Source organism: Parambassis ranga, chromosome 13 (genome assembly GCF_900634625.1).
Source record: "Parambassis ranga chromosome 13, fParRan2.1, whole genome shotgun sequence".
In the NCBI taxonomy this organism is placed as follows: Eukaryota; Metazoa; Chordata; class Actinopteri; family Ambassidae; genus Parambassis; species Parambassis ranga.
In genome coordinates, this window is record NC_041033.1 from 12,255,030 (window position 1) to 12,267,330 (window position 12,301).

Consider the following 12,301-nt stretch of genomic DNA (forward strand, 5'->3'; position numbering starts at 1 on the left):
CAGATCACTTTTTGCCTTCAAACCCCATCAGGACATATGCAATGTAACACATGCACAAAAAACACAAGAAGCTGCCCACTCTGGCAAAAAAAAACCTGTCAGGCTGGAAATTTCAGTTTCTGATGTAATCAGTGACATACCCACCAACTCAACCTGAAGTTGAATAATCTCAGAAACACCACACAGCTTCTATGCAAATATTCAGATGCTTCATGTTTGCGTCAGCTTTAGAAGTTTAACTGACACTTCTGCAGTTAGAGAGACGCTCAAAGAGAAATACAGAGAGAGAGAGAGAGAGAGAGTACAGGTATGTCAATACAGGTAGATTCTTATCCTATCCTCCCAATGAACCAGTTACAGCAGCAGCCTTTGCTCGTAGCTATACGATGTCCTCAGCAAGAGGGTGAGGCAGAATAACAGAGAGACAGAGGATTAATTACAAGTTGAATAAACTCTTGTGTTACAGTGGAAGGCCTCTGAAGAGCAAAGCCTCTGCCGGAGGGTCTTTCTGCCAAAAGTTGGAGTTCTTAAGATAGGAGTAATGTGGGAACAAATTCCAGGGAGCTCTTCAGTGAAAGTGTCATTGTCTTCTGGAAAAATAATTGTTACCATGCTCAATATTTTCCATAGCTCTAATACACAGTATTTTATCATTTAAAAGTAGTGCTGCTGTTTACCCTGGAATGTCAGTATTTAAATGTGTTTTTAGAATCCTGGGCCATGCCACACCTATTGAATAATTTCCAAGGTCCCTTTTGTCAAAACAACCAAAGAATTGTCTTTCAATGGTTCTTCGGCACATACTTTAATCTGCGCTATATGCAAATCAGCATCTTGTCATCTAAATGGAATTCTTGCATGCTGGTTCAACTGCTTTTGGTAGGCACAGGTTGCTGCTGTGAGACAGGCCGTTGACTACACATTTTATAATCAGATCAGCCAAAACACCCACAAAGGTAGTGACCACTCTCATTAATTTTTTTTCTCTGTGTTCTGTTTAATGATCTGTGCTGAACATGAAAACATGAAAACATGCACCCCGCTCACTTTTCCATAAAAGTTTGCGTACACAGCAGTGTTACAATCCCTCCCACCCTCTCCACAACACTGTGGACAGACTGAGCAGCAGCTTCAGCAACAGACTCCTGCTGCCCCGCTGCTCTAAGGAACGGTACAGGAAGTCATTCCTGCCGTCCGCCATCAGACTGTATAACTCCTCTGTGACTGTCAGAGCTCTGCTCACTAACTCAGAGTAAAGCATCATCACAGGTGCATTTCAAACTGCTCAGTTACATTAACTGTGTTTTTATCTTCTTATCTTCTTTGATCTGCTTTATGTGTGTGTATGTGTATATCCAACCAGGAACCAGTTCAAGGCAGCATAGATGATTTCAGTGTGAGAAATATAGTTACACTATTATTATCAGGATCAGTCTGGATTGCGCACACATCACTGATCTGCAAACTGACTATTATCTGCTAGTGATTGTCTTTATGAACATAGTGGATATGGACACCTGAGCAGAAACTTGTGATTTCACAGTACTTGCAAATCATTTCTGTTCCCTGTTTTTTAGTCACCTTTCTAACAATCCTAATTAAATAACCTCAAAGAAATGTATGTATTTGTAAATCAAAAAATGTGTAGTGTAAGAAAAGCCGAAATGAAGTCAAATTCCACATTCAAAGTCACCATAAACAGTGATTTATGAGTGTCCTTTGAAAAAGAAAAAGTTAAGGGGCCCCGAGGCGACGAGTTTTATCACAGAATACCTTTTTTTCTGGCTCAGTGTAGTTGTATAAATTCAGTAATTACTTTTCCTGTCTCAGGGATATTTCATAAACTGAAATAAAATGTGCAGCTGTCTCTGTAAATGACAGTTCCTGGAATGCTGCATTTAAAATAATGTTGTGAGCAAAAGAGTCAGAGATGCAGAGACACTACAGCCATCTATCATATTCACTTACATAGTGCTAGTGCTCACACGTGGTAAGAAATTTGAAACCTATCTCAAACATTGAGAAGATAAAAATGTACATCAGCAATATGACTTATAGCGTGCACAGAGAAATAGAGACATGTTATCTTACCTGTGGTAACAGAAGTCCACTGCATCCGACTTGTTTTCCATAATTGTGAGAATCAGTTTAAGAAGGAAGTGTGACCGTTTTTCATTTGAGAGATCCTGCTGTTCTGCCTTTACCGGAATCATGGTCCCTAGAAAAATGTTGTGGATTTCATGACTGCTTACTCCTTTGACCTCCTGTATTTTCACTATTTTAAAATCCATTTTGCTGCAGGTCTTCATGTACAGCAGATATACGGCCCCCTGCCAAGGAGTTCAATGAAATGTTTTCAATCAGCCTCCTATAACAGACTCTCCTTACCTTCAATCATTTTGCATTTCTCCCACATTGACCCTTTGAAGGGATTTGCCTTCTGTCCCCATAACTCTCTGTAAATCAACAGGGGGGGGGGCTTGGTCCTAATCCTATGGATGGGAATGAGATTTAAACCAGTCATTAAATTTAACATTAAAAAATGACAGCGATCCCTTGAACCTGCAGAATTACTATTGTTTAAATGTATTTTCATTAAGGCTGAATATCTTTGAAAAAATAATCAGTTTGAATAATTAGATTCTGAGTTGTATGTAGTGTCATTTTAACCAACTAAAAACCAACACCCTTTATCAGTCTCCTTACCTGGTATGTTTATTACCTTATGTACTGAATGGAAAGAGCTAGTATTTATGTATTACATTAGCACTGTTTATTACAAATGCAATGTCTTACTCAGGGATGTGCTGACATACACACTAGCTGCATAGACCAAAGCAAGCAGGAGCCATCTGCATATCTTATACGTAAAAAATTAAATGTTAATCCTTGATGTAAACATTCTAAACTGTACAGGTACAATACTTCTGATCGGCTGGGGGTGGATTATCCATAAGAGGATTTTTATGAATGAACTCAAATACCGTCAGACACAACATTAAAAAAGGTGCCCCTGAGTTTGCAGTGAGCATGATCATATGTGAAGCAGGATATAAAGTTGAAAGGTGCATAAGGTGCATAGAAGAAATAAAAATACAAAATATTAAGACATCTGCCAGTCCAGATCATGGATCCTGATAAATATGCAAATATTTTCAGAGGGTTTGTGTTCAAGGAGTCTTGGTGACATAGCCCAACTTGGAAAGGTATTCAGCTGAAACATGGCTAAAGCAAAGTTCAGGATGAAGCCAGCCATGGCCTGGAATAACCATGAAAATTACACAGCATAAATAAAACTCGATTAATCAATGCAATGTTTTGTCAACACAACCTTAATCTTCTTCTGATAATAGTCTACCAATTTAATAAGCCACTGGGACGTGTACATTGTTTTTGCTGTTCAATCTGCCTTAGCTCAGTTTCCATAGTAATATTTGGGCTACTGTGTACAGGTATTAATACAAGGATTAATATAAGCTGCTTATCTAAAAATTGGATATGACCCTTTATCCAAAACACTGTGTGCACATCATCATGCCCACATACACATTGTACCATGTCTCTGATTTTAAGGTTGCCGTATGAGAAGGCAGTGGTTTCTAGTGTCCACAGGCAACATGAAAGCTAGTGAGGCAGAGATGGTGCAGGGAAACATGACGTACATAGGGTGTAGCTTAATGGCAGTGGCCTGGGAGAAAAAAAATACAGATATTAATGAGTGAAAGTACTAGTTTCAGAACTACTGAGCACTCAACACAAAATGTATGAGACTGGACTTGCTCATAAACCTTTAACAATTTTGAACCAGCTTTGTATTGCGATTGTCGGTATGACTGTAAGTGTTAGTAAAGGATGTTCATCCTTCCTCCATGCTGCACTAAAAGTAATGCAAAATGCACAAAAACTAAAATAAAATATTACTTTCACAGCAACCAAGTCCTCCACAAACCCCATAGTGTAATGCCAGATCAGAAATATGGGCTTGCTGGAGGAACTATGGTCCTTGGATGAGGAAAAAGCCATTACAGCATGATGCATCACCAGCCAGCATGAAGTAGTACAGAGCTGTACAGAGCAGACAGCAACCAGTTGTTGCTGCCTGCTCGGTACAGCACAATCACAGTATGACCTAAAGCTGGTAGTATCAAGTTGTGTCTTAACATGGAGGCCGGTATTGGCAGAAAGAGAGAGGTGGTGGCAGTGTTGCTGGAACATTCACCACCAGCAGACAGAGTAGGATGGATATGGCAAAAGAAGGGATTTTCTGCAGGGGTATGAGACTTTCTCCCAGTTATGTGGAGAGTCCAGATGCCTTTTTTCCAGAGTGGGAATACAAATGTTAGCATCTGACTTACAGACAAGATTCGATTTAAAAAAATGTTGCCTTAATGATTATCTGCATCACCTTACTTCTGTGCGCTAATGCAAATCCTCCTCCATGGAGCAGAAGGATGTTCCAGGGCATCTTTTCATGGACAATGTTCCAGGTGAGAAGTGTTGAGGGCGACTAAGCAGAGGCACCTAATGCAACAGGCAAAACAAACAAGGTGAAAATCTTTACTGATTTTATATATATATATATATATATATATATATATATAATATAAACCAAGCTAAAGAAAAGACAACCTTTCACAGATAAGCTGTTCTAGCCATAAATGTGCTCCATTAAAATAAAAAAAGAAACACAACTGACCCTGCAAGTCAGGATTCAGTGTGTTGTTGTGACTGTATTGATACGTTTGGGCTGGTTTGTCCCTTTCTCTGAAGGCTTTCAATGGACTTTGGAACCCCAAAGTCTTGTGTCATTCTTGTTCTGTATACAAAACACACTGCCTTTACTCGTTTAAGGAGTAGCAAAGGCCTTTGTTGCTTATAGGCAGGAGGAGGACACGCTTGACTTAAGTTACCAAGGGAGAAAAAAACATAACCGTTGTTAAAAAAAAAAAGTAGTTTGTCTAAGGAACAGCAAAGCATTGGCGGTTGTACAGGCTTGACCTTGAGGCTATCAGGCTACAACTCAGGAAGGAGCAAGTTTATTAGAAAACACTGAATCAGCAAGATGGGTTGACACAGGCAGTAAAAGTTACTGTATCTGTAACTGTTGCAGAGCACAGATAAGAGAACAGACAGAAAACTACACCTCTATCTTCATGTGGCATGCCAAGAACATAAAAGGAACACTGGCTATTGTCCTGTCAACATATGTGCAGAAAGCCTGAGTTAGAAACCTTCATGATATTTCTGTTTTAGAAAAGCAGGAACCATTGTGGCTTTTCATTGTATGGTGTTCATATCAAGGGATCTCAAGCAAACAAAATCATTATGAACCTGTTTTCGACCCTTACCATAGCATTTAAACAGTGCTGATATGAATATGGCCACAGTGTACATCTGTGTTTCATACGTCAATATTCAAACATACTAATCCAGTAAATTACGCCTTGTGTAGTAATGACAAGGAAATATATCTCTATATCTCTTTTATTATTTTGTGTGTTGTGTGCTTATTCGTACATGCTGTTAAAGAACCAAAAGACAACTGCTGAATAGACACACCTTTGCTGGCATTACTATCCTTTCGGTTCAGCTTGTTGTCGCTGCTTTCTTTGGTGTCATCCATCTCATATGCCTGGTTGTCATGACCATCCGTTGCATTGCACAGGTCAAATGCTCTCTCTTCAGCTTTGGCCTTTGTGTCAGACAGCTGCTGCAGCACAGCATTGGCGATGGGAAGCATCACGACTGTGGATCCACACGGACAGGAAGGCTGTGGTACATATAAAACTTATCCTAAGGCTGGAATTGAAACAAAAATTGAATGATGAAGTAAAAGATGTGAGCGACCTGTGGTCAACTATATGGTGTCCGAGTATCTAGAATTAACCATCTTATAGAGATGGCTTGACTCCATCCATAAGCAAAACTTGAGAGAAGAGCAATCCTCTTATGTAGGTTCCAGTGTTCAACAGCAACACCTGGATAAAAAAAGAGGATTCAGAGATGCTTAAGAATAATCCTGGAGTGACTGATTATTTAATTTGTAGAAGAAAGAACGATAAAACTGGAAATACCTCACTTGTTTCCATGATGCCCATCATGGGAAACAGGACCACAGGTAGCAGGGATACACTCTGTAAATCAATATAGTGCCATCAAAAAGATTGCATAACCACATTTTGACTCCTGCAATGACAAAGACTGTGTAGCTTCACATGTTGTTATATCTATGTAAAAACATTTAGAGAATGTAAGCTACTATGTGAATACTCCTGAACCTGGTTAATCCTAAATAAACTGCTCATTTTACTTATAGATTTTGACATAATTATAATCCAATATTACATAAATTTAACATTGTGTAGTAACGTTAACAAACTTGTTATATGTGTCACTCGGCAAAACGTGCACTCCGATAAAAACACCAAACATTCAGATGACGACATTTATTCCAAGTTCCGTGAACTGTGATGAGATGAGATGGACAGAGATTGTGTTCTGTATAATTAAATGAACCCCTGAACATGATCCCACTCTTCATTTTGGTCAAAGATTACATGGCACAAAGGGTCACTGACAAAGGCCTTTTCTGGACATGTTACAACTAAGAAGGCAACAAAATATGCTTCCAGACTCTGACGATTACCTCCATCAGTTTGATGCAGATCTCATAAATGTGCTTACAGGTGTGGAAATAAACCGTCTTTTAATTACTGCAATAATGACTAAATATTCACCTATTTCTGACTGTACAGCTCATGTCTCCTTGTGACTTTTTGGTAGTACAATACCATTTAAAAATCACATTTATTACAACCACGATAACAGCAAAATCTGCAAAAATTTGACTCATTACATATCTCTTACAAATCAACACCTCTCTCCATCATCACTCTCTAAACACTCAGTGAGACACCTCTCCTACTAATTAACTTTGTATACCTCGCATTTTACAACAATGTTTTATTACTTACTAAGATCAGATGACTGTAACCTTGTCACTGTTTACTCCAGATATCATCATTACTGTGTGCTACTTGAATAAGTTGATCTACCTTAATGTACATATCAGCCTTGAGGCAAACATTTTGTGAGAGTTTTGTTGATCACTTACATGCCATTTCAGTAACTAGAGTCAAAAATATGTGAGGGAGATTTTCTTACTGGAGTTGGGATGATTATTGGCAGCAGTAAAATAAGAAGAGGTGTTAGGACAATCACAATGTAATTCTGATACCTCCACAGCCATGAAAAGAATCCAATCATGATTCACAGTGCGTGATCAACATCCAGTGCATCAAAAAATGTGTAAAAATAAAATCTTCTTATTGCAAACATTTATTGAAGCAATGACATGTATTTCTGTATGTTTAACCCCAACATAACCTGGATGCACAAGACAGGAACAGCAAGATGAAAGCAAGTTATGTGCACCCAGCAATAGACTGTAGATAATAGGATTAGACTGGGCTTTGTAAATAACATGTGTGGGTGGAAGAACTGATTCTAGAGAAAAATGCCTGTACATGTGTACATGTGTGTGAAAAGCAAAAGTTTAAAAACATTCCAGTAATTGGTGTTTTATTGCATGAGGCAATAAAGTATAATCTATGTAACTGTTGTAAAAATGAAAGTCCTAGACAAAAAAAAACAATAATTATAAATCTGTGTTATAGCTAGTATAGTATGTAGTAAGGGGTTAAAATTTGTAATTATCAATAATTATTAATTAATTATCAATAACAATTTGTATTTACTACATAGATTCATATATAAATACATATACAATACACACATACACTTACAATAAAAAAGATACAGACAAATTAAGAGAGATTTACTTCATCTTAATTATCATTGAATGACCTGCTTAACTGTACATAGAAAATGTCTCAAACAAATTTGATGTATTATATAAGGAATACTCTGTCACTGGTGATAGATTCAGGGACTTCATTAATGTTAGCAAGCTACAAGCTACAACCAGCAACTGATAACTTTAGTTAGCCCTAGAAGAAAAACAGAGTCACTTGTAGTTCAGCTCTTGGGCCGGATGGGGGTGCTGAGTCCACACTCCTTTGTTTGTGCACCAGTGTTTCTCCCTTTTTTAGCTGAGCTGGCAGATAAGTTGCCTTCAAGCCTTTTTTAATTAAGCTAACATAGCTAACTATCAGCGTTAGCGCCGAAAGCTAGTTAGCCACGCCGCGGCATGCTAATGCTCCGAAGAAACTTGTAAACACACAACAAGTTAGTAAACAGTCAATGTTTACACTTACGCCTGTTCGACATGGACGAGTCGGACACCGCAGCGATACTGCCCGGAGATGTCCTCGGCGCCACTTCAGAAGACAACCGGCAGCCAGACTCATGTGACGGCCACAAAAGGGAGGAAGAGGATGCTGCTGCGCCGACCACCAACGTCTTACGACCGACGTTAACATGCTCGCTGCCGGTCACCGTGGAGCCAGTGTTGTTCCTGGCCATGTTTTCAGTGGCCCTGCAGGCACCTCTGTCCACCCAGTACCTGTGGGACCGCATCAGCGAGGACCTCGGCTACAATGGCACCAAGACGTCGGAATGCAGCAACAGTTCGGTGCCCCCCGACCCTCTCCAGAAGGTAGTCTATGCACGGGCATCCAGGAAATAGTCACATCCTAAGTCACATTCATCCAGGGTGGTGTTGTAATGTATTCTTTGTTTTTAACGTACAAAGAGCTCAGTGTTATCTTAAACTGTAAACAAAAGTAGAATGTTTGTTTTGTTGTATATTCAGACACCCTTCAGAATTGACAGTGACATGTTTGACACTTTAAAACAGGTAACAGGCAGGTATACAAACACATTTAGGATCATGCTTAATAATTAATTCTATGAGACGGACTCATTAGTGTTTGGAGTTATGTGCACAGTGTTTAGGCCACAAAGAGGAAAAGCAGTCACAAGTTTTCACAGAGGAATGTGATGAATCTGCACAATTTTGTCAGGCATACTATTAATAGTGCATAGACTGATCAGACCAGAGTCACTGACAACTTGTCCTCCTTCAGGAGGTGGAAACCTTGACAGCCCACTGGAACCTGTATATCAGTCTGGGAGGCTTCTCCGTTGGCCTACTGGTGGTGCCTCTCCTGGGTTCATGGAGTGACCTTGCAGGTCGCAGACTGGTCCTCATCATCCCCAACTTTGGCCTGGCCCTGCAGGCAGTGGTGTACCTTGTGGTCATGTACCTCAAGCTACCTGTGGTCTATTTTCTTTTGGGCAGGCTCCTGAGCGGACTTTCAGGGGACTTTAATGCCGTTTTGGCAGGCTGCTTTTCGTATGTAGCTGACATCAGTGACAGGAGGTCGCGCACGTTCAGGGTGGCTGTTTTGGAGGCTTGTCTAGGCCTTTCAGGGATGCTAGCAAGCATCATCGGTGGGCAGTGGCGGCGAGCACAGGGGTAAAGTCATTTAGATACACTAAAGTCTAAAAGCTGTTTCTGTGATGTGTATTTTATATGTTTATTTATGTGCTTTCTTCAGTTACATCAACCCGTTCTGGCTGGTCCTGGCCACCAACTTGGCTGCAGCCCTGTACGCTTACCTGTTTGTCCGGGAGTCTGTCCTGCCAGACCCAAGTGCCAAGCTCCTCACTGCTCGCCATCATAAAGCTGTCTGGCACCTCTACTCAACAGGAGGCCGCAGCAATGAGAGTGGAGGAAGACTTCACAGATGCAGGCTGTGGCTTTACACGCTGTGCTTCTTTCTGGTGGTGACTGTTCACTTTGGCAGCAGAGAACTGTACGTGTTGTACGAGCTGAGCTCACCATTGTGCTGGGGGTCTGCCCTCATCGGCTACGGATCGGCAGCTCAGCACCTGGCCTACCTGAGCAGTCTGCTGGGGCTGAAGATCATGCAGCGCTGTCTGGAGGACTCCTGGGTGGCTCTCATGGGTCTCGCCTCTAACATCACTGGGCTGGTGGTGTTTTCTGTGGCTGACACCACCCAGCTTATGTTCACAGGTGAAAGGGTCTGAAGATTATTAGAGTACTTTGGGCTGTAATGTCTTGTTGTTACTCCCATTGTCCTCCTTTTTCCCTGGTCTACCAACAACCTTTGGAAAAATGCCAAGCCTTTAATATAATGGTCTCACTTGTTTACCGGGTGTTACGAGTAACACTCAGCAAGTGACAGACTGAACAGACCTTGTGTTTGTTGGCGGCCTTGACTGCCAGCCAAGAAAAACTCAGTACTGCTCGTAACACCTGGAAATAATTAACTGTGCAGTGTAGTATGACTTCACAGTACTGTATGTTAAAGGGGATTTCATTATCGGCTAAGGAAATTGTGTTGAATTTTTAAATAGTATCATATTTAAGTGGGGTGATCAATGATGTTGAAGGTTTCATCAAAGTGAATATCTGCTCCTCTCCTCAGGTTATGGTCTGTGTTTCCTCTTCATGGCTGCCACTCCTGTGCTCAGGTCAAAGCTCTCCAAGTTAGTGGACCCATCGGAGCAAGGTCAGTCACTGATCATGCACAAAGTGAAGGTGTGAGTGTTGAAAGCTAACTCAGTGTGTCAGCTGCATAGTGCCTGAATGTGTCAGTCAGCTCATTAGATCACTGCAGTTTAATTTGAAGCATATGTTCCTTTGTCACAAGGGACAGCTTGTGTCCCACCAGTTGCATCCATGAATGTGTGTACTGTCTCCCAGGTGTCCTGTTCGCCTCTGTTGCTTGTGTGGAGAGCTTGTGTTTTCTGGTCGGCAGTTCCATCTTCAACTCACTCTACCCAGCCGCCCTGCACTTCATGAAGGGCTTCCCCTTCCTTTTTGCTGCCATCATCCTCCTTATCCCTGCTGGGATCATTGGGTGAGTTAGTTTTTGTGCTTGTTAACATTTAAAATATGAATCTTCACACCTCCATCTTATAAAGTCACCACTGTCATGTTGTCTTTTTAGGACTCTGCAGTGTTTAGACCAGAGAAGAGACCGCACAGAATCCACAATGTCCTCCTGACCTAAACGGAGGCCAATCATAGAGTCCATCCTAGTGTGACTGACTGCTGAACCTCTTCTGTCTTTATAATAACACAGTGGAGCTTATGTGCGCTAGCTTTAAAACTTGACCACCATCATTTCACAGAGCACCAAAGACTGTGTCTCACATTTAAATTTAATCTGTTAACTTCATAATCCATACTTAGGAGACACTTTTATTCTTCCCTCCTTTCAGTGAGAGCAGAAAATATATGGGTTTTTTTTACTAACAGAAAAGATGATGGAAAGTTTTTGATTGATATAATGGACAAAAGGGATAAAAGATACAAAGATAACATGTCTAAGAACCAAATGAGGGAAGCTGACAAATGTTCTGTTTACTAAAGCTGGTTTATCAGCTATTGATGGCAACTGGTTATCAGTTATTTATTTTATTAAATGAAATCTCTCTAGTACTCTGGGTTTGCCAATGTTCAGCCTGTGACAAGCGTTAAGAGTCCCAACCCTTCCTGTGGCCTGCTATGGGGCCATATTTAATATATATATATATATATATATATATATATATATATATATATATATATATATATATATATATATATATATATATATATATATATATGATTTTGTTTTAATTATGCCATGAATTATACATTATGTACTTTGGTCAATAAACCCATTATCATGGCATCACTCTCATCACAGTTACCTGTGCCAAACATGTCCAAACAGTAGACAGCCAGCAGTAACCCACAGCACAGGCAGGGACTATTAAATTACCTTCCGTTAATCTCACAATGAGAGAAGGTTCCCACCACGTCCGCTTCTCACCACAACCAACACTGGATAGTCCCAAAGCACAAGCCCAGAACCAACATGCACACAGAGGTCACGTCCTTGTTGCAGAGAGAGGGAACAAGGGCTGCTAAAACAGCTTTGAAATGCACAAAGAGAAATGACTGGGTTAACTGAAGTATTAACGGAGATACTGTGAATCAGTCAGCCGGAAGATTGTTGTTGACAGTTAGTCTTTCCTCTTCCATAACCAGTTGTGCAATATTCATGAGATAATTTTTTTTCTTGCTGGTATTAAACTGAATCATTTTTCAAATTAGTTCCTGTTTACATGATAACTGAATGTTGTCATTTTATTTTGCTGAACTTGTTTTTATTTTTTTTACAGTTTTTACAGTTTTATTTTACAGTTTGAGAACAGAAATTTAATACAAACCAAACAAATGTGTTGCTACTTGACTATGTGAGTTTGAGAATTATTGCCAAAAATATTAAGGCAAGATTGAAGAAGATGCTAAAAAATCATA

General features: G+C 40.2%; 2 protein-coding genes across 8 annotated transcripts in view; one reads left to right on the forward strand and one right to left on the reverse strand.

Annotated features, from left to right (window-relative positions):
• foxn1 (forkhead box N1) overlaps window positions 1-8,402 on the reverse strand; it is a 17,013-nt gene extending 8,611 nt beyond the window's left edge. The window contains exons 1-7 of one of the 7 annotated variants that reach the window (XM_028419131.1): window positions 8,277-8,402; window positions 6,075-6,134; window positions 5,888-5,978; window positions 5,560-5,799; window positions 4,406-4,521; window positions 2,389-2,492; window positions 2,092-2,218 (exon numbers count right to left, since the gene is read on the reverse strand). In XM_028419131.1, the coding sequence (XP_028274932.1) occupies window positions 2,092-2,218; window positions 2,389-2,416 (155 nt within the window). In that variant the 5' untranslated portion in view covers window positions 2,417-2,492; window positions 4,406-4,521; window positions 5,560-5,799; ... (1 more) ...; window positions 6,075-6,134; window positions 8,277-8,402. Of the gene's footprint in view, window positions 1-2,091; window positions 2,359-2,388; window positions 2,622-4,405; window positions 4,522-5,559; window positions 5,979-6,074; window positions 6,187-8,276 lie in introns of those variants that run through there. The other 6 variants (XM_028419129.1, XM_028419128.1, XM_028419130.1 and 3 more) reach the window with 6 other exon arrangements.
• Window positions 8,064-12,283, forward strand: slc46a1 (solute carrier family 46 member 1). Its single transcript, XM_028419136.1, has 6 exons — window positions 8,064-8,617; window positions 9,048-9,439; window positions 9,522-10,000; window positions 10,416-10,499; window positions 10,694-10,850; window positions 10,941-12,283. The coding sequence occupies exons 1-6, from the start codon at window positions 8,288-8,290 to the stop codon at window positions 10,996-10,998; spliced, it is 1,500 nt and encodes a 499-aa protein (XP_028274937.1). The 5' UTR covers window positions 8,064-8,287; the 3' UTR covers window positions 10,999-12,283.
• The last annotated feature ends 18 nt before the right edge of the window (window positions 12,284-12,301 follow it).

Bases quoted from the DNA above. Each gene is read 5' to 3' on its own strand.
- slc46a1 (XM_028419136.1), top strand. From the start codon at position 8,288: ATGGACGAGTCGGACACCGCAGCGATACTGCCCGGAGATGTCCTCGGC. The intron at 8,618-9,047 runs GTAGTCTATGCA...GTCCTCCTTCAG, and splicing joins CCCCCGACCCTCTCCAGAAG to GAGGTGGAAACCTTGACAGC. The intron at 10,851-10,940 runs GTGAGTTAGTTT...TTGTCTTTTTAG, and splicing joins ATCCCTGCTGGGATCATTGG to GACTCTGCAGTGTTTAGACC.